The sequence below is a fragment of the Mixophyes fleayi genome, chromosome 4 (assembly GCF_038048845.1).
Source record: "Mixophyes fleayi isolate aMixFle1 chromosome 4, aMixFle1.hap1, whole genome shotgun sequence".
NCBI classification, from domain to species: domain Eukaryota; kingdom Metazoa; phylum Chordata; class Amphibia; order Anura; family Limnodynastidae; genus Mixophyes; species Mixophyes fleayi.
In genome coordinates, this window is record NC_134405.1 from 135749815 (window position 1) to 135773216 (window position 23402).

Below are 23402 nucleotides of genomic sequence, written 5' to 3' on the forward strand. Positions count from 1 at the left end.
TACATTATAATCTGCACTGAATTACATCTTGACAGACATTGTAACCTTTTGTATTTTCCAGCATTGTTTTTTCAATAATACAATAGATATTCTGAATGATATTCAAGCCTTTGTATAGCTGCTTTGCTGTCCTAATGCTTAACTTTTTTATGTAGCATGAGTATAATTTCATGGATTTTTTTTTTTTTTTTTTTTAATGGGGTGGATAAAATGCATGTTAGCACATATCCACGCAATGTAGTATGCATCATACACATTGTTTATCTAAATGTAGTATAAAGCTTATTTCTAATTTTCTATTCTAAAACTTCCTTTTCCTTTTAGTGGCACATTTTCAGATTGGACTTGGCTTAAAACATGCTTAATTAAGGGAGTAACGTAATCTATAACTTACATATCGCACCTGTACCTGGATATATAGAACCATGCCATAGTGTGTACATATTGCATGCTGTGGATTTACTATATACATCCATCCAGAAATTATTCTTACCAGTGTCGGACTGGGGCATGAAGGGCCCACCGGGGAACTGCAATGCTAGGGGCCCACCAGAGGGGGTGTGGCCAGTCATCATAGAGGCGAGACTAGACGCTAGAGGGGGAGTGGTCAGCCCACGAAGGACAGCTAGCACCATAGTGTAGTATATAAAGAATGCAGTGTGTGTATAAAGAGTACACAGTCTGACCTGCCCCTTAGATTGGACAGAACAGTCACCATAAATCGGGATTGTCCCACTAGACCAGGCTTGGCTAACCTGTGGCACTCCAGGTGTTGTGAAACTACAAGCCCCAGCATGCTTTGCCAATATATAGCAGCTTATTGCTGGAAGGGTGTGCTGAGACTTGTAGTTTCACAACACCTGGAGTGCCACAGGTTAGCCAAGCCTGCACTAGACTCAGAATTTTTGACAGACTGTCCTACCTGTTGTTGTCACTTTTACCACCTGCAGCTGCTGGTTTCTTTAGTTGCTGCTTGTCTGGATCTTGGAATGTTGAGGGCCCTATTTGGAAAAAATAATGGGTACATTTAGAAGATTCCAACCAGCCCTGGCATTAAATCAATAGGACCAACAATTAATACTTAGGCCTTCCTCCAGCCCCAACATTAAAGTTATAGTATTCCCATTTAATAAACCTATTTCCCTCCCCCCAGACAGCCCCTGCAATAAATCGCATTTATGTATAATACGTATAATAAATATACCTATTTCCCGCAACCGTCACTGCCATTAAATAATTCATATTCACATTTAATTAAAAGCCCCCAAACCACCCCATCTTAAATTAAATTGCCCCACCTTCACCCTACAAAGAAAATAGCACCCATTATTTAGCTACCACCTACCACACACACTTTACATTGCCACAAGCCCGCTGTGCCATCACACACACATTACTGTGCCCCTTAATCACCATGCTGGGCCTCCTTATGATCAGACTGCGCCCTCCATGCTGTTTTTGCCCCCCCTTCATCACCCTGTGTCATGCTGCTTTTGTTTCCCCCTTCTCCTGGCCCCCCTTAACTCTGCCATCATGCTCCCCCTTCACTCTGCCTTCATGCTCCCCCTCCACTCTGCCTTCATGCTCCCCCTCCACTCTGCCTTCATGCTCCCCCTCCACTCTGCCTTCATGCTCCCCCTCCACTCTGCCTTCATGCTCCCCCTCCACTCTGCCTTCATGCTCCCCCTCCACTCTGCCTTCATGCTCCCCCTCCACTCTGCCATCATGCTCCCCCTCCACTCTGCCATCATGCTCCCCCTTCACTCTGCCATCATGCTCCCCCTTCATGCTCCCCCTTCACGCTCCCCCTCCACTCTGCCATCATGCTCCCCCTTCACTCTGCCTTCATGCTCTCCCATCATGCTCCCCCTTCATGCTCTGCCATCATGCTCCCCCTCCACTCTGCCATCATGCTCCCCCTTCACTCTGCCATCATGCTCTCACATCATGCTCCCCCTTCATGCTCTGCCATCATGCTCCCCCTCCACTCTGCCTTCATGCTCTGCCTTCATGCTCCCCCTCCACTCTGCCATCATACTCTGCCTTCATGCTCCCCCTTCATGCTCCCCCTTCATGCTACCCCTCCACTCTGTCTTCATGCTCTGCCTTCATGCTCCCCCTTCATTCTGCCTTCATACTCTGCCATCATGCTCCCCCTCCACTCTGCCTTCATGCTCCCCCTTCATGCTCTGCCTTCATGCTCCCCCTTCATGCTCTGCCATCATGCTCCCCCTTCATGCTCTGCCATCATGCTCCCCCTTCATGCTCCCCCTTCATGCTCTGCCATCATGCTCCCCCTTCATGCTCTCCCTTCACGCTCTCCCTTCACGCTCTGCCTTCACGCTCTGCCTTCATGCTCTCTTCTTTCTTCCATTCCCTCACTTACCTTTTCTATCTGATTCTTTATTCTCTTCTGTCTTCTGTCTTCTGTCTGCGGCGCTCCTCACTGAATGTCGGGCGTGATGACGTCACGCCCGGCATTCAGTGCGCACGGAGCCAGCGCCGCAGACACGCAAGTTTTTTTTTGTTTTTTTTTTCTTCAGTTACTCGCTCCCCCACCAACGAAGGGGGAGCGATCAGGGTTGGGGCCTACCGGGGGATAGACCGGTCCCCCGGCGGGCCAGTCCGACACTGATTCTTACCATGTCCTTACACCAAGACATAATATACCCACAAAAAGAAAGATTTATGACTAGTGCTGAATCCAGACACATCACACAAATCATTTGTTGTCTTTCTGCTTGATTTGCAATGTACTCTTCTCTTTTAAGGTTTTAGAAATTAACTTGGACACCATTATTCCATATGTAAGTGGCCCGAAGAGACCTCAAGACCGGGTATCTGTAACTGATATGAAGAAGGATTTTGAAGCATGCCTAAGTGAAAAGGTAGGTGAAAAGCTGAGTAACTTTCTTGTAACAGATATAGGCTAACTTTCTATCTTTTGGGGTTATTTTAAACAAATTGTTGGGAGGGGATTTAGTTTGAAAAGATGTGTTGCTGGACCTCGCCGCTATCGCGCGCACACTTTTTTTTTTTTTTTTTTTTTTTTATTGCATCGTGAAGACCCATGTCTGGAATATGACACTTGGGGGGACACCCCTGTCTTAATGGGTATATGTAGAAGCTGTTTGTCAAGAGTTACCACTTTGATCAAAGTCGAACTGGAAATCTAAAGTATTGACACAGACTACATGGTGGGTAAAGTTTTAGCCACCTGAGGACATCCATACACCTGCATACAGTCATGGTCAACCACTGTGTTTAGTTTCAACTACTTTTTATTTTATTTCTCTTTACAGCTGTTATACCGTTCTTTTATGTAGAATTTCACAGCTAACCAGTTTCGATCTTTCAGTGCTGATGGTTCAGCCATGATGCACGCAACACAATCATGCTTTCCGGGCACCCAACTTGGATCTCTGTCCCAGTTTTTTTCCCTGCACTTCTTTACAACTTGACTGGTCCATTATGAATCTGCCATAAAAACAGAAGGCCAACATGCTTTTGCTTAACAAAACCATGTGCTACACTGACCTTTGGAAGTCTTGGCTGGGCATGGTCACATGTTGCTGGGTCCATACAGTCTCCCTTCTGACTGGGAAGTGTCAACCGCACTAGGGCAACATCTTCATGAAGATCTGATGTATCTCTTAAAGAGAAGGTAGTCAGCAACATCTTGGAAACTTTCCCTTCCCCCCCCTTTGATTAAGCAAGGTCACCTGTGCCCGGGTGACCTTTGTAAGCAATGTCCAGTTATTAAGTGAAGGCTCAGTGGATAAATTGCATTGGTATGCTTGTTGTTTCAAGTGCATCTTTTTCACATCTTCAGTGTAAGGTAAGAGCTGAGACTTGTTCCTCATTGACTCCTTAAGCGGTTTCAAACAAGCTGATCTTGCCTCATAGATCTTCCTGGAGTTGCGTACATATACACCGCAGCAGTGCAGCACCTCCATCATTGCCAGGCACTCCACAATGCTTGATATCTTTTGCAAGCCTTGCCAGACCTTCAGTGCCAGCGATTGTGTCTTAAATGCATTAGTTTCATTTTCAATGCCAGCCAACAGCTTCACCTTGTATACTACATTCAGAAAGTTTGATGGGATGATAAAGTCTTCCATCTTCCTCAGAGGGGTAGCTCTTCTGGCAAGTAACAGTAGCTTTCCCATTTCTCAAAGCTTCTGATGAATGTACTAGTGTTTGCCAACAGCTGACCTGACCCGGTTGAAGAGATGCTGCCCCATCTGCATGATGCACCTATCATTTTTGACTAATTAAAATTAAAATTTAGTCTGGGGTCATGTTGCTCCAAACCTTCTAAAAGCCACTATTAATGACAGGTGGAACTTGCCGAGCAAAGGCACACAGACTGAACTCTGTTTATGCTAAGTTTTGTTTGTTGTCCCTTTGGTTAAGCTTACATGTCTTAATGTATCGTCACAAGTATTTTCTTGCAAAAATACTTTGAAAGCCACACCGTTCATGAAGCCTTTGGGAACTATCTCTTTGGTAGCTTGCATGGAATCAAAACACTGTGTCCTGTCCTTACCCCGTCCAGAGTTGTGTACAAAGTTGCCTCTATTATGAAGATGTGCAAATTGCATGCCCCATTCTTTCGAGTGCTTTGGAAATTTCATGGCCCAGGCAACTTCAGTCACATTATGGTGAACATGCTCAGTATGCCGGGCTATTTTTGAGAGGGGCTTCTCGCGGTACAGACAGTGCTGATTTTTTGTTATACACTCTGGAGTCATCACTGTTTTTGGACAGTCTTTGGACGGACACAGCATTATCTTTCCAGCCTTCTGGTGCCATCAGATTGAGACTTGTCCTTAGGCAATGGCACATCACTGCTGGTGTCTGCACCACTCTCTTCTGAAGTGTCAGCGGCATTCTCATCTCCACTGCTCTCTAGGATAGTTGGTGCCATCACTGGTTTGTGTCATGCTTCACTTTTCCCACTTTATTTTCAGCAGCAGAAGGACTTGAATGTGTCTTATCCCATTATGTGTCAAAGGGCAGGAAAACTGTAATCTCGTTTTCACTTTCCTACCATTGGGGGACACTGTGGTACATTTGGGTATAGTAGGTGGGACTAGGAGTTTAGGCACTTTGTTCCCTACACTCCTCCCCTACCATGCCTGTCCTATCCAGCTCAGACCTGTTATTGTTAAGTGCCTAGGAGATAGGACACGTTTGTATAGGCTCCTGCCTATACTATAGTTAGCAATAGTTTTCTCCCGTTTTTCTTTTCTCCCGTTACAAGTGCAGTGCAGGGACCCTTTGTTAAAGACCCAGAGGAGTGTACAGCCATATCGACTTCCTGCACTCTGGGTCTCTGCACAGGGGCGATTCTTCCAGTATGTAGTCGAACATACATACGTATGTTCCACTGACATCTAGTGGTGGTGTGCACACACTTTCCCCCTCTGCGTCAGACACCCGTGCACACTTTTGCTCCAACAAAAGTGACTCTTTGGGGTAAGGCCAGGTATTGATGCAGAGTATATTAGCAAGGTTCCCTGCATTAACTAGCATTGGTAAGTTTTGTAGGGACTTCATTTTTTTTTATTGTCCCCACTCCGACCAAGATCCCCACAGTGTTGGTGTGTAAACAGATCAATATCCTCACAAATATAGAAATACAAGTGCACACTCTCTCACAATTACTCAGTTGCAGGGAAGGGGATGTTCTTCCCCCTGTTGACCCACTGCCATGGAAAGGTAGTGGCTCAGCCCCCCACTCCTCCCTAGCTTCAGTAAGTTTTGTCTTGATATTTTATTTCTTTAAATCTTCCACCCAAACTACTTCCAATACATTATGTCCACAAGGCCATGGGCCCTCTCCAAGCCAAATATGACTGCAGGAAGGTAGAACCAGATCTATTTGAGCTTGTCTGTGGTGGGATTCCCAAAGTGCAATGGACAATCAGGTTTCAGTAAAAATCCTTCTGGTGCTACTAGAAAGGGCTCCAAGTGCAACTGCAGTCCGATCTCCATATGGGGACTCTGATTGCAGCAGCCTGAATACTGGCTATGCTTCTTGTGCAATTTCAGTGAACTTATGCATGGAGGTACTCTTTTTATTTTCCTAGCTCCCAGGAATGGGGAGGCAGTCTGCAAACCGCCAGGACCTGCCAATCTGCTAGACTTTCAGGTTGAACTAGATTTATTACATAAAAGAATAGAACACATTTTTAAAATGCTTAAATTTTAAATAATTAGAGTACATTATGCACATGGAATACTGTACCGATGATATGGATTACCTTTATACAATGCACGCAACACATGCAAGATGTGGAATGAGGATCATGCTAAAAGATACTTGAAATGTGTAAGACTAGAAGGAGGTATAGTCTATGGAATTATTCACACCACTCCCTGCTCCATTAGAGCTTAGAGTGCATTTTTTTGTCAGAAGCCAATTGACTTACCAATTTGGACTGTACGTGAAGAAGCCAGGGATCCCACACAAACATGGGGAGAACATACAAACTCCATATAGTCCAAGGCCGTGGTAGGAATTGTACCCATGAGCCAAGCACTGTGGGGCAGCATTGCTAACAGTGCTATCATGCTGTATAGATAAAATCAATATATATTTTGGTTTTATAAGTATAGATAAAATAAAGACCAGATGGAAGAATGGTGTGTTGCAGTACATTTGCATTCAGGCGTTACTGCGTTTGTTTATGATAAAGAAAGTACTGCATTAAATTAATACAGGACTTAAAATAAAATAGAAAATAGTGGGGTGGGGATTAACTTTATATTTATTGAAGGGAAAAAAAAAGCACATAATTAATAACAGTAAACAAGTGGTTTCAGTTTACCACAGATGGCTGGGTGAGGGGAATTGTGGACCACAGGTACATGATAGATCTCCTCAATTATCTTCCCACAGACCAGCACCACCTTTCTACCCAGATGGTTCTTTTATACAGGTCGGACAAAGCGCCTGATGAGAGCCCATCCATTTCCTGATTTCTTCAGGGGTGCTTATACCGGTTCCGGAAAATCGAAGCGGTTTGGGGTTTTATTCCAAACTCTTTCAGGTTCTACAGCCGTCTGTTTGTTTAGGCTGACCCTGAACCTCAAATCTTGGAACACCCAACTGCAGATGCTCAAATTCAAGATTGAGTCCTTGAGTTTAGTAATTCACAGCATGGAACAGGGCGAGTTCATGGTGCCTCTAGACATCAAGGTCGCATACTTGCATATTCACATCTGGGAGGGCAATCAGGCTTGCTGTTCAATTGGACCACTACCAGTTCAGGTCTCTTTCTTTTGGTCTGGCCATGGCCCCAATGGTTCTTCGCCAAGATTATGGCATTCAAGGCAGCATTGTTGCAGTCAAAGGGGGTTACGATCATCCCTTACATGGACAATATTATCATGGCAGAGTCACCATCTGACTGGAGTCCCACGGTTGAATCCTCAATTTCAAGAAATTCAGATTGACGCTATTTTTGGGTCTTCTCTTCGTCTCTTCTTCTTAGTGGACAAGATTCAGGCCTCATAAGAGATGGTAGGATCTCTTTTGGCTCTCGGACACAATTCTGTACACTTCTGCATGAATATTTTGGAAAAGATGGTATTGAATTTCAAGGCAGTCCAGTTTGCTCACTTTCATGAGAGGGAATATCAGCTGGAACTCCTCAAGTGGAACAGGTTTCACCTCAGTCTTTCCAGTCAGGTGTTTCGTGTTTCCCCTCGGGTACTTCAGTCGCTTCTTTTGTGGCTGCAGAATGACAAACTCTGCAGGGGCTGCCCATTCTCTTTCAGGAATTAGACATTGGTGATGATGGATTCTAGCCTTTGGGGTTGGAGAGTTGTATGTCTTCACGCCCGCTTTCAGGGTCTTTGGACTCTGGAGGAAATCAAGCTTCCAGTCAATGTGTTTAAAACTGCAAGCAGTGTTCTGTGCTCTGGTCAGTGCGGGACTTTTGCTGCATACAGTTGGACAATGCCACGGTGGTGGCATACCGCAATCATCAGGATAGCACCGGGAGCCCTCTAGCAATGAGAGAGACGAGCGTGATTTTTCAGTGGGCCGAAAATCACTCAGGTCATCATGGCAGTTTTAATTCCAGGAGTGGAAAATTGGGAGGCACACTCTTAACCCCGGCGAGTGGTCTCTGCATTTGGCGGTATGTCACATGTTTGTGGACAGATGGGGTCAACCTGACATTGACATGATGGCCTCTTAGTTGAACTACAAGGTCTAGCTCTTCTTCTCCAGGGTTTTTCTAGTGTGTAGTGTGGCAGGACGCATTATCCTGCTGTAAGAGGCCACCGCCATCAGGGGAAACTGTTGCAGAACAAGAACCCCTTCATGACAACAATGTTTAGGAAGGTGGTATGTGGCCAAGTAGCATACACATGAATGCCAGAACCTATGGTTTCTTAGCAGAATATTGCCTCTGACAGCTTGCCTTCTTCCCATAGTGCACCCTGGTGCCATCTCTTCCCCAGGTTAACGATGCACACGCACATAGCCGTCCACATTATGTAAATGAAAATATGATGCATCAGACCAGGCCACCGTCTTCCATTGCTCCATGGTCCAGTTCTGGCACTTTTGGCGATAGGTGGGGTCGTCATAGGCACTCTGCATCGCAGCTTGCTGCGTAGCCGCCGACCGGTCACGGTTTTCTGACAGGTTTTAATCATAGCCAGCACTAACCTTTTCCGCAATTTGTGCAACAGTATCTCTTCTTTGGAATTGGATCAGACTGACTAGCCTTCGCATAAATGAGCCTTTGGCGCCCATGACCCTGTCACTGGTTCTTTAGACCACTTTTGGTCAGTAAATATTAGGATGATTGTGATGTCACTGGAATGCTAGGAGTGTGCAGTATTTTGCCAGTGTAGTACATCAGATTTTTGCATAAAATAAGATTTCTTTCTGTTGTATTGGGTAATCACTGTACAAACAGATATATACCAGGCCATTTTTCTCATTTGTGTTTATCTTTCTTTTCAGGTCGGTTTGAGAGGATTCCAAATTCCAGCAGAAAAGCAGAAAGTAGAGGTTGCTGTCACATATGGAAACTCAGAATATTTATTGTCACATGGTTGTGTCCTTACCACTGCTGTAATCAGCTGTACCAACAACTGCAACCCCTCTGTCATGCTGACTGCAGGTAATGAAACCTGAAGTCCCACAGCACTCTGGCTCATCCTGTGGTGAAATCAGTTGGTGCTGTAACCACGTGTACCAGCTGTCCACAGGCATTTAGACCCTCTGATAGTGGTATAAACAAAGACACATAGGAACAATGTAATTAGAAAATAATAGAGCTTTCAAAAGATATATCGCACAGTGTAATCGTTTACAGCATTGAGTATCAAATATAGAGCAAGTCCAAGATATATATACACAGGATCAACATATAACATGAAAGGCCCATAGATAAGCAATATAGAAAAATACAGTGTGCCGTTTATAAAGGGGGCGAGATCACAAGCAGGGAATTAGACTTGTAAGCCTGACATGAATAGTGGGGAAACTACTGGAAGGTATATTAAAGGATAGTATTTTGGATTACTTGGTGCACAATAAGATTATTAGTGGGAATCTGCACGGCTTTGTGAGGGATAGGTCATTAAGTTATGAAGAAAGGTTAGCCAGTTTAGGAATGTTTACTTTAGAAAAGAGACGTCTAAGAAGAGATATGATTACAATGTACAAATACAATAAAGGTCAATACAGAGAACTTTCATGGTAACTTCTTACCCCAAGGACTATACACAGGACACGCGGTCACCCCTTAAGGTTAGAGGAGAGGAAGTTTCACAACCAGCAAAGGGAGGGGTTCTTTACAGTAAGGGCAGTCAAGATATGGAATTCACTACCAGGGAAGGTTGTGATGGCAGATTCAATAGATATGTTTAAGAAAGGGTTAGACAAATTTTTTGCGGGAAAAATATATCCAGGGAGATATGAATGTTAATTAAAATGAAGGATAGTAGTGGATATAGGGATAAAAGAAGACTGTAATATTGGGTCTGGAGGGTTTTTTCCTGATTGAATCAGATTGGCGGTTTCTTAATCTGGATCAATTTCGAATATAAGTGAGGGATCGCAGGAGATCCAAAATAGGTTGAACCTCATGGACTGGTCTCTCTTTTTTTTTTTTTCAACCTCATCAACTATGTTACTATGTAGCAACAGTTACATCCAGCTTTTTTTTTTTAAAAAAAAAAGATATCTTTTCATAGAGAACACATTCTCACAGATTTGTGCATAAGGCTAGGCCATTCTAAAAAATGTTTTTTTGTTTCTTTCAAAATAAAAGCCAAATTTATTCTGTATTTAGGTTCTGTCAATATCTAGTTCGTAATGTCTGATATCAAAGTTTAACAGTATTAGATTCTAAAATCTCACCTACAAATATCATTGGAAACTTTTTTTGTTGCCTAGAAAATATGATGTTTAAACAGACAATGTTGAATATGGTCAAGACGTTTATGTTGAAATATATTTATGCTAGTTACATGTTCTAATATTTTGATTTTCAGTTTTCAAATGGGTGTACCAACATAATGTAAGCCACATGGACAAAATAGCATATAAATATCAGAACTATGACAGTTGACACAGTTTGTAATATGAATTGTCAAACTAACAGCTCTCAAAAATCATATCAGTCATTTGGGCCGATTCAATTAGATGCATAGTTCTGCAGTAACCTTGTGGCTATGTTTAAGTGCGCATTAGTGGTATTAGTGGCAATTCCGATAATTAAAATGTTCCTCTTATATGCTTGCGCTAATATGAGGTGTGGTAAAAAAAAACAGTAAAAATTCTTACAAATCCTTCATACAATATTTATTCTATTTAACCAAAAGGAAGCTGTGATATGAAAAACACATTCACCTGTGTAGACTTAAGAAATACAAGTTAATTATCCCTGTAAATTTGACTGAAAGTTTCACAAAGGGGGGACGGTGCCATCCAGTTATGAAGTAGTTAAAATAATGGTAAATAAATGGGCTAACCTATAAAAGACTTGCTGTCTATTTGCTAAAAAGTGCAGACGTGCAGTAACCCAAAGCAATCGGTCAGAACTTTGCTTTCATTTTGTAACATGCACTAGTTTAACCAAAGCCAATTGCTGGTTAGTTCTGCTGTAATTATACTGTGGAAGCGAGTGCATGATTTCTTCTTGCTGCAGATTTAAACTGTTTTTACTAAATGAATACCATTGACTACCTTGTGGATAGGAAAGCGAGTCACATATTAAAATCCTGTAAGTGTTCATGTAGCTATATTTCTCGCAGGCCTATTGGCTAAGAAGGCTGTGGAAGCTGGGCTCAAGGTAAAGCCATACATAAAGACAAGCCTATCGCCTGGAAGCGGAACGGTCACACATTACCTCACTGCCAGTGGAGTGCTGCCTTTCTTGAACCAGCTTGGGTGAGTAAGAGGATTCAGGGTAACGGCTACAAAGGGGAAGGAAGCTGTATACATATAATTTCTAAATACTTGACCTTTTGTGTTGCCACGTGTCAAATGCCTCCTTTTATCTCCCACTTTCTTTTCTTTCTTTTTTTTTTTTTTTTTTTTTTTTTTTTTTATATGGGTCTCCACCTTCTGGGACTTTTCATTGTTGGCTTGTATATGCCCTTTTATCATTTGTAATCAATATATTGATTTTTCCTATAGCCTTTGTAGTGTGCGCCTCTGTATTTATGTAATTATGCATGCATTTTTATGTTGCCCTAGGGCATAGACAGGCTATATCCTCTACCTTGGACACATTATTAATAGCTCTGCATGATAATATAAACACATGACTGTAAAGTACAGTCTGGCTAGAAAGATAAGACAATAAATTTATTGAAACTTGCAGGAAGGCATTAAATGCTATGAATATGGAAATCTCTTTTGATTTGTTAAGATGCACCTTATATATAATTATAGGTTAGTTCAGTATTGTCTAGTCTTTTTCATGGTAGGGGGGGTGGGATGTTAACATTTTTTAAATGGATCTTCATGTTTGTTCATAGCCTCTTAATCGTTTATTTTTGCTCTGATAAAATGTAAAATATCTGCTCATTTGCATTGACTTTAAATTCAGGTTTGACATTATCGGCTATGGATGCTCGAGATGTGTGGGCAACACCAATCCTTTACCAGAGGAAATTGTCACTGCTATTAAAGAGGTATGCTGACATCCGTTTTGTTCAAATATGTATTTGGACTACAGCAATCTCAAATGCATTCCACTTATTTACTTTCAGGGGGACCTTGTGGCATGCGGCATTTTCTCAGGAAGCAAGCACTATGAGGGCAGCAGATGTAGCTGTATCCGTGCCAATTACCTGGCTTCTCCACCTCTAGTTGTTGCCTATGCATTAGCAGGCACTGTGAACCTAGACCTGCAAACAGATGCTTTGGGTGAGTCTTCACTATTGAGATTGTAAATATGGATATTTTATTTCCTTTCATTTCCTATTATTAATATTAAGCTAAATTTTAACATTGTTTTCTCAAGTAGTAGTCTGCCTTAATGACATGAAGAATGATACAAAGTAGGCTGGATACCTTATGAAAATTTTCACACACCCTCTGTGAATCCTTAAATATTTGGAACAAGAAGTATTGTGTGCAGTGTTAGTATACACACAGCATATTTATTTTTGCTTTGGCATATTAATTGTTAATATCGCACTTATTTTAATTTTTTTTCACTAAAATTAATTGAAGGCTGCTACAGTTGTTGCCACCAAGATATTTAAATTTTACCAATTCAGTGTGCAATTCAGTGTGATTGATAAACTGTGGCATATTTTTTAGTACAGTCCTTGTTTTGTCCACTTCCCTTCTCTACAGACAGTAATATGTTCCTATATTACTTTTAGGGGAGAATGCAAAGGGGGAGAAGATCTTCCTACGGGACGTTTGGCCCAGCCGTGAGGAGGTTTTACAAGTGGAGGAGCATCTTGTTATACCGTCCATGTTCAAAGATCTGAAAGTGAAAATAGAGGTAAGATCTGACCTTCTGAAGCAGCGTTTATTTAACCTAATTAGAGAATGATAACACTTTTCTAAGATCTATTAAACCTTGCTTTTAATATGAGAAGCGGGAGTGGAGATACATGTACTCTAGCTACACTTCTTATATATTTGTGTATAGCAACTTTTGTGTGTTTGTTGACTGTTAAAAATGTGTATTCTATTTTTACAGAAGCAAAATACACGGTGGAACCTCCTGGAGACACCTGAAAGCACTTTATTCCCTTGGGATCAGAGATCCACCTATATCAGAAGTCCGCCTTTTTTCAGCAAACTAGTGAGTACATCGAAGCCCCTATCCCTGAAGAGATCTTTCTCTTTCTCATTCTCATTATCTAAATATCTCCAGCTGTGGCGTTTTAGTGTCTATTGGCATGAAATGACTACATCTTCATCTCCATCTATTGTATTTTCTGTTTGAAAGTATTGCATATCTATCCAGGAGTTGATATATTTTCCTGTCTTTATATAATTCTTATGAATCGCCTTGATTTTATGAGTAATGTCTTTTCCATATCCGTCTTTTAAATTTAAAAAAAATTAACTGAGCAATCTGGGTACAATTTATTTTTTAAAATGTTATGATCAGAGAAGATACACAAACCACTGACACATTTATTGTCGTGTATAATCAGCCTTTCTTCAGCCTTTCTTTATCACTTTTAGGATAAGGACCCAGCACCACTTCAGGCCATTGAAAAAGCCCATGTGTTGCTTTATTTAGAGGACTCGGTTACTACTGACCACATTTCTCCTGCAGGAAGCATCTCTCGTACAAGCCCAGCTGCCAAGTACTTGATTCAGAGGAAGTGAGTCCTCCGCATTATACAACATGCTTGCTCTTCCCAGTAATGTTTGCATTTTTATTGTAACTCTTCTATTTGCAGCTTGTCCACTCTGTGTGCATTTACAATGTAATGTTCTTATCCCTGTAGTCTGGTACCCAGAGAGTTTAACTCGTATGGGGCTCGCAGAGGCAATGATGCTGTGATGACTAGAGGCACTTTCGCAAACATGAAACTTTTTAATAAGCTCATTGGAAAAATGGGGCCAAAAACCATCCATTTTCCATCAGGACAGATGGTGAGTAACACAATAATGATTCATAATATTTCCATTTAGAGGTATATTCACAGGAAAGACACCATTGGAAAGATACAAAAAAAACTCAAAAGAAAACAGCCAACTTTTGTCTTTAGAGTCAGACGTTCTAAGAACTCCTATTTAGAATATGCCTTAGAAACGAACTAGACAAGCTACATCCATTCCATTGTAAACCAGTTATACAGTATGTCCAAACTATGAAATCATAGCAGTTTATGTATAATACCTTGGACTACACTGGTATATCCTCTACCAAGTTTTGGTTTTCAGATATTTATACGACTGTGACACTTTTTTCATGGCTAACCAGAGACCTTTATTGATTTTCACTGTTCAGTCTTTATAAAATGAAAGAATATGGTGCCTTCTTTGAAGGGACATTAATTATGCCGAGTGTCTAGAATATGTGAATATGAGATCTATTCTGGTCAGCTGTTACCACTATTTACAGATCACATTCATTTCAATATTAAATATTGGCATGTAATGTTATCATTTTATAAAAAAAGTTATTGTTATAATTATCCTTCTTTTCTTAGTGTTAACCTATTTTCAACACTGTATAATTGTGGAGGTAAACGAATCTAATAATGATGAAATCTGAACATACATTGAAACAAAATGAGTGTTTCCTCTTTGCTGAAGCGTACAACATAAGGGGGATTGAAACAAACACAAGTGGTGGCTTCTACAATACAAAAATGAAAGTTGCTGACGACAATTTATCAAAGGGAAAAGTAGGAGAAAGAAAAGTGTGTATATATAGAGGCACTCCGGGATGTAAAGAAATATCTTATATCAATAAAATTATCATTTTATATTAAAAGATTGTAATCTCATACAACTAGCAAAAAATAAAAAACAAAAAGTGAAAATATAGTGACCTGTGAAATAACACTCTGTTATCTCACACTATTGTAATTGAATAAACACCTTCATTTGTGTAATTTAATTATAGTCTGCCTCTGTTGATATTGTAGGTAAATAATTAACTTGATCACAGTATTTACTCTGGTTTAATCCAATTAAGCAAGACACCATCTATATTAGTTTTAAATATACCATTCCAAATGCTAAACTATGTTTGTTAGTGTCAATTAGCTAGTAATAGCCCTTTAATTCATAGCGATCCTTTGGGTTAATAAATCACTGAATATAAGTGATCTTATTGTAAATAATTTAGATTCATAGCATAATGTGCAGAAAGTTGTTATTGCCTGCCTATTACGAAGTTATATCCAGTAAGTTGTTTAGTAAGTGCAAATGACCAGAAATAATCGTCCAGTTCATATATATTGCGAAGTTCTGTTAATAGCTGTACAGTCCCCATATATGATTCAAAAGTGATTACCTTAATACATAGGTACGGATAGATCTGGGCTGTACCAAGTCAGCGATGACACTATTCTGTCTACTAGCCGTCCTGTCCAGTTAGCCATCTGATAATGGGAGCAATAGAACCAGCTTAAAAAAGTATAGGTATCATTAGTATGGCCGAGAATGAGATACAAAGCGAACGCCGACGCGCATCTAGCTTGTCTGCTTTGTCAGGGCAAGACGAACAATAGTACTGACATGTTATTGAAGCCATGAGAGCCAAGCCCCCATGTTGACGTAATAACCGGGGAGCCAATTAGAGAATCAATCCTGTAAGGATGATCGCCAGTAGTAACTGCCTATCCTATTCAAAGTCCTACCTATCTAAGGATCCTATTGGTACAATCACGATGTTACTATTAGGACACGGATACAAGATATTTTCATTCATAAAGAGAGTTCCGATTATATATAGCCTCATTAATTATTAACAGTAACAAATCGGACACTATCTTCTAAGTACAATAATGGAACATTAAATATAAAGTTAATGTGAAGGGTAAATAACATTGAGTAACTTTACTTATATCTAATAAATATAATCTGTGTGACATAGTGGCCGTTAAAACTATTACCGTTATTATGGTAATAGTAAGCTGGATTTCAGCTCGCAGCGCCCTGAGCTGAAATCCAGCGAGAAAAGTACCGTAATACTGGTATTTACGCGAACTATTACCTTAATGACGGTAATAGTGCGCACGCCGCGAGAATTTTGGCTATATAGCCAACAATTGAATATGCCCCTGTATGTTGATTTAGAGATTAGTAATATCATAAAGGTATTTATTATATTAAAAATAATATAAAATCCAATACTATAACAGAAAACAATTATTTAATATTTAAATGAAAAAATAGATTATAAATCCAAAATAATTATAAAATAAGTGACAATAATAAAGTGTCAGATTAAATCATGGGAAGGGATGCTTCACGTAGGTATTTGAGTGATGACAAAAGGATTAGGTTTCCCAAATGTTGATTTAATGGTATTGAGTCTACAGTACTTATGGGTCAGAAATGCAGAACCTACAGTACAGACAACTTTATTGATTGCATTAGGTCCTCCATTGAATTTTTAAATAGATTATACCTTCCCTTCCTTGCTCATATTAAACATATTCCTAATACAATGAAACAAGAGGAAATTAATGTAATGCCCATAGACTCCATACCTTATCTGCACCAGTATGTGCACTGCATTAAGAAAGCACAATTTTATTTCTTAATACATGGTATTCTGTTCTTTCACTGTTTTTGTTTAAAACTAATACTGTAAGCCTTTGTTGTGAGAGGTTATTGGTGGTTGATTGAAGTCACTAATTACATGTGTTTAACCATACAGTGTGTAGTGGCTGCAAGTCGGTGTGGGGTGCTTAGCTATTGTGATTAGTTCAAAGTGTGTTCGTTACAATTGTATTAAGAGTTATATAGCATAATTCGAAGCTATAACCGAGTTTTACCCTGTTTCGAAATCACTGGTAGCACCTGCTTTTGACACGCCTTACTGATCTGCTAGTATTGGTGATGAGATCACTTCTGATTTAATAAACCACTTGCAAATCTTGTCTCTCATTTCAATTCTCTGTATGTCCAATCTGTTCATCTGTATTACATGTTGTTCTACACACTATGAAAGTGTTCACACACTATGCTAACTGCTTTCCATGTCTATCCAGACTGCACCATCCTCTCCACACTTCACTCATACCTCTCTTCCCTTGTTCCCCTCCTTCCCAGCCGCCCAGCCCAATATCCTTTAACCTTCTCTATCGCCACTTCAATTTACTCTCCTGACAGTTAGACTATTTAGCCTTCACCTTCTCTGCTATCCATCTGGACTGCTAAACTTAATGTCCCTTCAGTCGCTAACATTTCTCACTATCACCTCACTCTAGAATGTAATCTCTTATGGGCAGGGTCCTCTAAAAAATGTCTCTTGTCCATCAAATCTGTCTTTTTTTGTTTGTCCCGATCATGTCTGATGCTGAATTTTTTTCCTGTATGTCATGCGATTTGTTCTATTAATTGCATCCTTGTATTTATTTATTCCGCTCTGTACCCATGTACTTATGTTTACAGTTTTCATGTATGTCATATTTGTACTACTATGTCAGGTGCTACAGATTCTGTGGCGCAATACAAATAAACAATAATAATAATAGGTATGTCATGTCCTTGGAACAGTTCAGACATCATTGCCAGAGTTGGTCCATTTACACCGTGGAAATCACTCACAAAATCCTTTTAAATCATTATTCTGCTCTTTTTTAACTACTCAGAGCTTAAAACCACATTGTCTGTAGGTCACAAGAATGTGACAGAGTATAGGCATCTTGCAGGGATAAAGCAGGATCTCTAGGAAGAGTAATGTTGCTTAAAGATACTTGTTAAAATAATTGTTACACTCCACTAAACTAGCGATCTCACACACACACAATAGCACACAGCCAGATAGATACAGATGGAACATACTATATGTTGGATTTTTCTGCCCTTTTTATACAGTTTCTACCCACTATTTGGCAGGAGTAATTTAGCTCCCTTTAACCAGTCCAAGTTGATTCATTTCGTTACTCAACGGATCACTTTTTCATCTTCAAGAGTCACTTCTCTCATCTTCCTTGGCCTCTCTTCTGCTTTTGATATAGTCAACCATCCTCTAAACCTGTATACCCTTCACTCCCTTGGTCTTCACGATACTGTTCTTTCCTGCTTCATCTCCTACCTCTCTAAACGGTTCTTCAGTGTCTCTATTTCTAGCAAATGCTCCTCTCCCTTTATGCATCAGTAGGGGTCCTTCAAAACTCTCTTCTTGGCCCTCTGCTTTTCTCTTTTTATACCTCTTCTCTCAGTGAACTGACACTTTTTTTTTTTTAAGTCTCCGCTACCACCACTTTGCAAGTGTTACCCAAATCTACTACATCTCCCCATGTCTTTTTGTTCTTCCTGTGTATTCAACTGCACCAATTCTCTGTACTGGCTCCCCACTGCCTCCAAGATTAATTTCAAGTTAATAACCTTCAAAGCCCTCACCAACTCATTCCCTTCATTAATCTCTGTCCTCTTCACTATATTCTTACCCTCTTAGATCCTCCCCTCCTCTCTGATTACCATCTTTCACCAGACTTCTCCTGTGTTGCTTCTCGCTTACTGGACTCTACTCTGCCTGACCAGACTCTCCTCCATCCTTCAATCTTTCAAGTGCTCTCCCAATAGCCACCACTATAGCCTATCCTACCCCCACCTGATACTAATGTCTCTGGGAGCTACAGTCGTAATCTCCCACTAGTTCCCATTGTCTCTGTACTTGCCTCTCTGTCTAGACTGAACGTAATCGCAAGCAGGGCCCTTTCTACCCTCTTTTATTTTTGTAATAAAAGATTTAAAGAATAGCGCTATAGGTCAATAAATGCAAAATGTATATAAACTAAAAGACCCTGTTGCATGTCTGCACCTTCTTTATCAACCTCATATGTTCTGTTTTTAGTTACAATTTGTATTTTGCATGAATACACATCAACTCTCTATTTACATCAAACTGCATACATCTAAAAAAAACTCTCTCGTTATATATAGTAAAGCGCTACAGAACAGTGGCGGATCCAGGGGGGGGTCTCTCCCTAACTCTCTCTGCCGAACGGACCTGCACATAGTGTGCAGCCGTCGGCAACCTTAGGTGGCAAAAAGGGGGTGGGGCTAAATCCCCCCCTCCCCCCTAAATCGCCCCCGGTACTATTAAGTTCTGGATCCGCCCCTGCTACAGAATTTGCTGGCGCTATGTATAAAGTAACGTTGATGATGATTTGTCATTCTTACCAATGATGATGAGATGAAATCTTTTTGATATTTGGTCAGAACTGACCCCATTCAAACCTCTAAGAGTGAATTTGCCCTTCCAACAGTTCCAAAATATGGGTTTACACAGGTTTTGTTTTTTTTTACGGTGGTGGCAGAAATGTCTATATAACAGATGAAAGAGACACTGGGTGGGTCAGGATGACACCTGACCTGGGCGAAGTAATATTTTGAATTTGCGGACCCACAGTTCATGCCTGCCCTGGTGGGCTTAGGGAGCAGTTTTTTTTTTCTTCTTGAGATTGAGGGTTGACAGATTGAGGTAAAGTCTGAGGTTCTTTTAAACAGAAGTTTAAATGGCAGTTACATATTCATTTTATTTTTTTTGCAGATGGATGTATTTGAAGCTGCAGAACTTTACCAAAAAGCAGATATTCCGCTCATCATTATTGCTGGTAAAAAATATGGATCAGGGAACTCGAGAGATTGGGCAGCTAAAGGACCATTTTTGTTGGTATGTTTTCAACTATTGTAATGATTTTGAATGAGTTTGAAATGTTAAGTTCGGTGGATGCCATCCAAGGTTGGAATAATTACACTTGCACATCATATCTATAAAAGCCATTTATTTAGGCAGGAAAAGCAAATATTCTTAAATGAGGTCACTACCCCTGTCACAGAAAGGGTTTTTTGGTTTACCTCAAAACATAGTATGTTTTCAAAATTGCTTACCGTGTCATAACTATTCAGCCAATGTTGAATACACACATTTGAACAGGAAGGTAACGGGCTTAGAATAGAAGGATAACAATGCTACAATATTGGGCGCACACAAACTAAGAAGAAGATTGCTACAAAATGCATAAGATATACAGTATATACAAATTAGACAGCGCACACAGCAGCAATTGTTTATCACACTTTATTCTTTGATCACTTACTATCTAAATGTCTCACTAGAAATTGTAAACAATAATGATTTCAAATAGTTTTGCTTTTGCTTTTTTGGGGCTTTTTATTTTTTTTCAAATGCTATAATAAAGATTATTTTAATTACTCATAGTGCATTATGATCAAGACAGTCTTTTCTTTTCTTACAAGCTCTGTAAGAAAGGAAGGAGGACTTGAGGGTCCATATTATCTCTTCCGACACCTTTAATGTCTGTGGAAACAGGTTCTCCGCAGCCGGTTGTATTGTAAAGTATTATTGGAGGGCCCACCTTTGGATAATAAAGCTAAAGCCGCATTCAGGTCTTTAATATATGTATTTTTCCACCAGAAGGTAACGGAAAAGAAAATAATCTTGCAATTTGTGAAAATAGGGTTTTGGCTTTCACACAGGCAATGGTAGGAGACTCCTCTGCCATGTTATTCATAATCTTTATAATCCTTCAGGGTGTCCGAGCTGTGATAGCTGAAAGTTATGAGACGATTCATAAGGACCAGCTGGTGGGAATTGGCATTGCTCCTTTTCAATTTTGTCCTGGAGACAGTGCAGAATCACTTGGACTCTCAGGAAAAGAGCAGTATTCTATATCTATTCCTGCCAACCTGGTTCCTGGAGAAACTTTGGAGGTCAAGGTAAGTTTTATTTGAACTCTCCAACATAACATAATGTTTACATTTAAATCAAATCCATGTCTTATACTGTTAACCAATGAGTTGCATCTGTAAAACTAGAGGACATTTTTTTTCAAGCCTTTTAAACGAAGTTTGTCAAAACTGAGATTTATATTTTTGTAGAAAAATTGTTCTAACTTCCCAACACGTAGGCTGTTAACTTTCTAACATTTTGTAGACCGTTAAGATTACTGTGGTTTATTATAACCTAAATGCTTCTAAATTCATATTGGTCAGTTTTATTAAACATGTTTATTTTTTTGCTTTCAGACAAGCAGCGGGAAGGTATTTCGGGTGATTGCCGCCTTTAATAATGAAGCAGAGGTCACATTCTATAGGCATGGAGGAATATTAAGCTATGTAGCTCGGAAATACTTATAGTAATGTCATCAAAGACAAATGATGAACTGTTTGGATTGCACAACTGCTTCACGTGCTCTTGTCCTTTCTTTCCCGCCTTAAAGACTGGTGGGAAACAAAACCAGTGAAATCTCTTCCAGCACTTTCAATAGACGACTGGTGCTACAGGCATGCCTTCCTTATTCCTGCTGAGGGATAACCAACAGTCATCCCCATTACACAGGCTTGCACGTTACTATGACTTGCTTTGAAGTCATGTGCACAGGGCACCGTTTTACTCTGCAAGACCTGCAACTGGCTAATTCGTGGACTTCCAATTCAGAAGTGAATGAAGGAGTGGCACCATTTTTTATTTAAAAACTGTTCTTCCATTTGATGAGCTCTTAGTTTTCATTCTGTCATGGAAGTAAAGACTAATTTACTTTTGTGTGAACACCAGACTCATTGTTGAGTATGTTATGAAATAAAGATGCCTAAATCTTCATTATCATTTTGCATTGGACTGCATTAATTTGAGGTTTTAAAGGGTAAGTAATTAGGTGCTTGTGGCTTACTTTTGTGTAATGTCAATAAATGAAAGACTGTAAATGCCAACAAACATTCTCCCTTCCTCCCTCAGTTGCTGTACTCCTTTTCTGGCTGCTTCTTCTGATGAGAATAATATTGTCAAACAAACAGCAGAGCACCGGTCTAGTAGTTATCCAATCATAAATACAGTAATTATGTGGCTCACACTTCCAGCAAGTGAAACAATACACTACAACATCTTGTGTCCAAATCCATGTTTTGGTCTATTGTTGTAAAGAACTTTGGTGCACCAAAAGGTTGAAAATAAATCTAAAGTATATAGTATACAGTAATAGTATATAGAATAAAGTAAATCTATCCTTCCTATCCCTATAGTCCTGGAGAGGAGGAGGGGGTATCCTGGAATCTATGCTAGCTCTGATCTTGTACTGATGTCTTGTGCAGCTAGACCTAGTTGGTCAGCATGGATCCATACAGTGCAGGACAATTTTTCATATAAAACAGTTACTTACAATGTAAAGGGCTCATATAACTTGTTCATTAGGACTTTCATTCTCATCGATCTGTTTGTTTAACAAAGCTTCATGACTGGAGTGCATAGTGGACTATGGGATAAATAGATCAGAGCACACTTAGGCCTAATTCATCTTATATCCAGCAGGTTTTATGAACACTCAACTACTCTGCTCCAAACTTTGGTTTGTTTACTGTGATACTAGTAAGAAAAATTGTAATTCTCAAATTCTGATATTTAGTACAATTAATTGCAAATACTAACACAATGATATTTATTTAGTGACTTCATTTTTTTAATATGGTTGTGCTTTAATGCTGGACAGAAACAAAAACAAAAATTATTGTTAATACTGACAGAGCAACACTTTTTAACAATATTCCTATAATTCACAATGTGCAAACCTCAAATTCAAGCCTCTGCAGCTAGATTGGCTGAATAGAAAAACAAGTGTTTGCTTCTTACATCTTTTATCTGGTTGACTAGCCATACTCTCTTGTAAAGTTATTGTAGATTTCCCAATACAATAGAGGTCACATGGGCAGCATGGTTGAGCAATGTGATCACTAGTCCTTGTTAAGTGATACCTAATACTATAGTTTTTGCTATGTGGGGTTGCTGAAAAGTCAGTCAAGTGTTCATATTTTTATAGGTAGTGAAGCCACTACATTTGAAACAACCATGTTTGGTGTGCCTGCCACATTGAAGCCATTTTATTGTATATGGAAGACTATAGATCATATTAGAGGAAATGTTAAATCCTATATTCTGAGTGCCTGGCATACAGTATCCAGCTGAAAGCAAGTACATAACAGGTAGTGGGTTGGTGCATATAGTTCCACAAGGTCAAATACAGCACTGTTTAAGTGGAGGAGTCACTTTCCAAGATTAAAGAAAAAAATATATTGTGTGTGTGTATATATATATATATATATATATATGTATGTGTGTATATATGTGTGTGTATATATTTTTCAAATACAAAGAATATGCCACACACAAAGATCAAGCTTTGTAGTTTTAAAAGCTCATTGGAAAAGCTGATGGCTTGGTTCAATATTGAGGAGCTTCAGT

General features: G+C 39.8%; 1 protein-coding gene across 1 annotated transcript in view; it reads left to right on the forward strand.

The window, feature by feature from the left end:
- The window catches only part of IREB2 (iron responsive element binding protein 2), a 59125-nt gene extending 37349 nt beyond the window's left edge, over positions 1-21776 (forward strand). The window contains exons 12-23 of the mRNA XM_075208404.1: positions 2772-2888; positions 8990-9149; positions 11290-11425; positions 12090-12174; positions 12253-12409; positions 12874-12998; positions 13200-13304; positions 13694-13836; positions 13963-14110; positions 19698-19820; positions 20702-20887; positions 21197-21776. Coding sequence (XP_075064505.1) covers positions 2772-2888; positions 8990-9149; positions 11290-11425; positions 12090-12174; positions 12253-12409; positions 12874-12998; positions 13200-13304; positions 13694-13836; positions 13963-14110; positions 19698-19820; positions 20702-20887; positions 21197-21307 — 1596 coding nt within the window. The 3' untranslated portion in view covers positions 21308-21776. The remainder of the gene's footprint in view (positions 1-2771; positions 2889-8989; positions 9150-11289; positions 11426-12089; positions 12175-12252; positions 12410-12873; positions 12999-13199; positions 13305-13693; positions 13837-13962; positions 14111-19697; positions 19821-20701; positions 20888-21196) is intronic.
- Positions 21777-23402: the final 1626 nt, after the last annotated feature.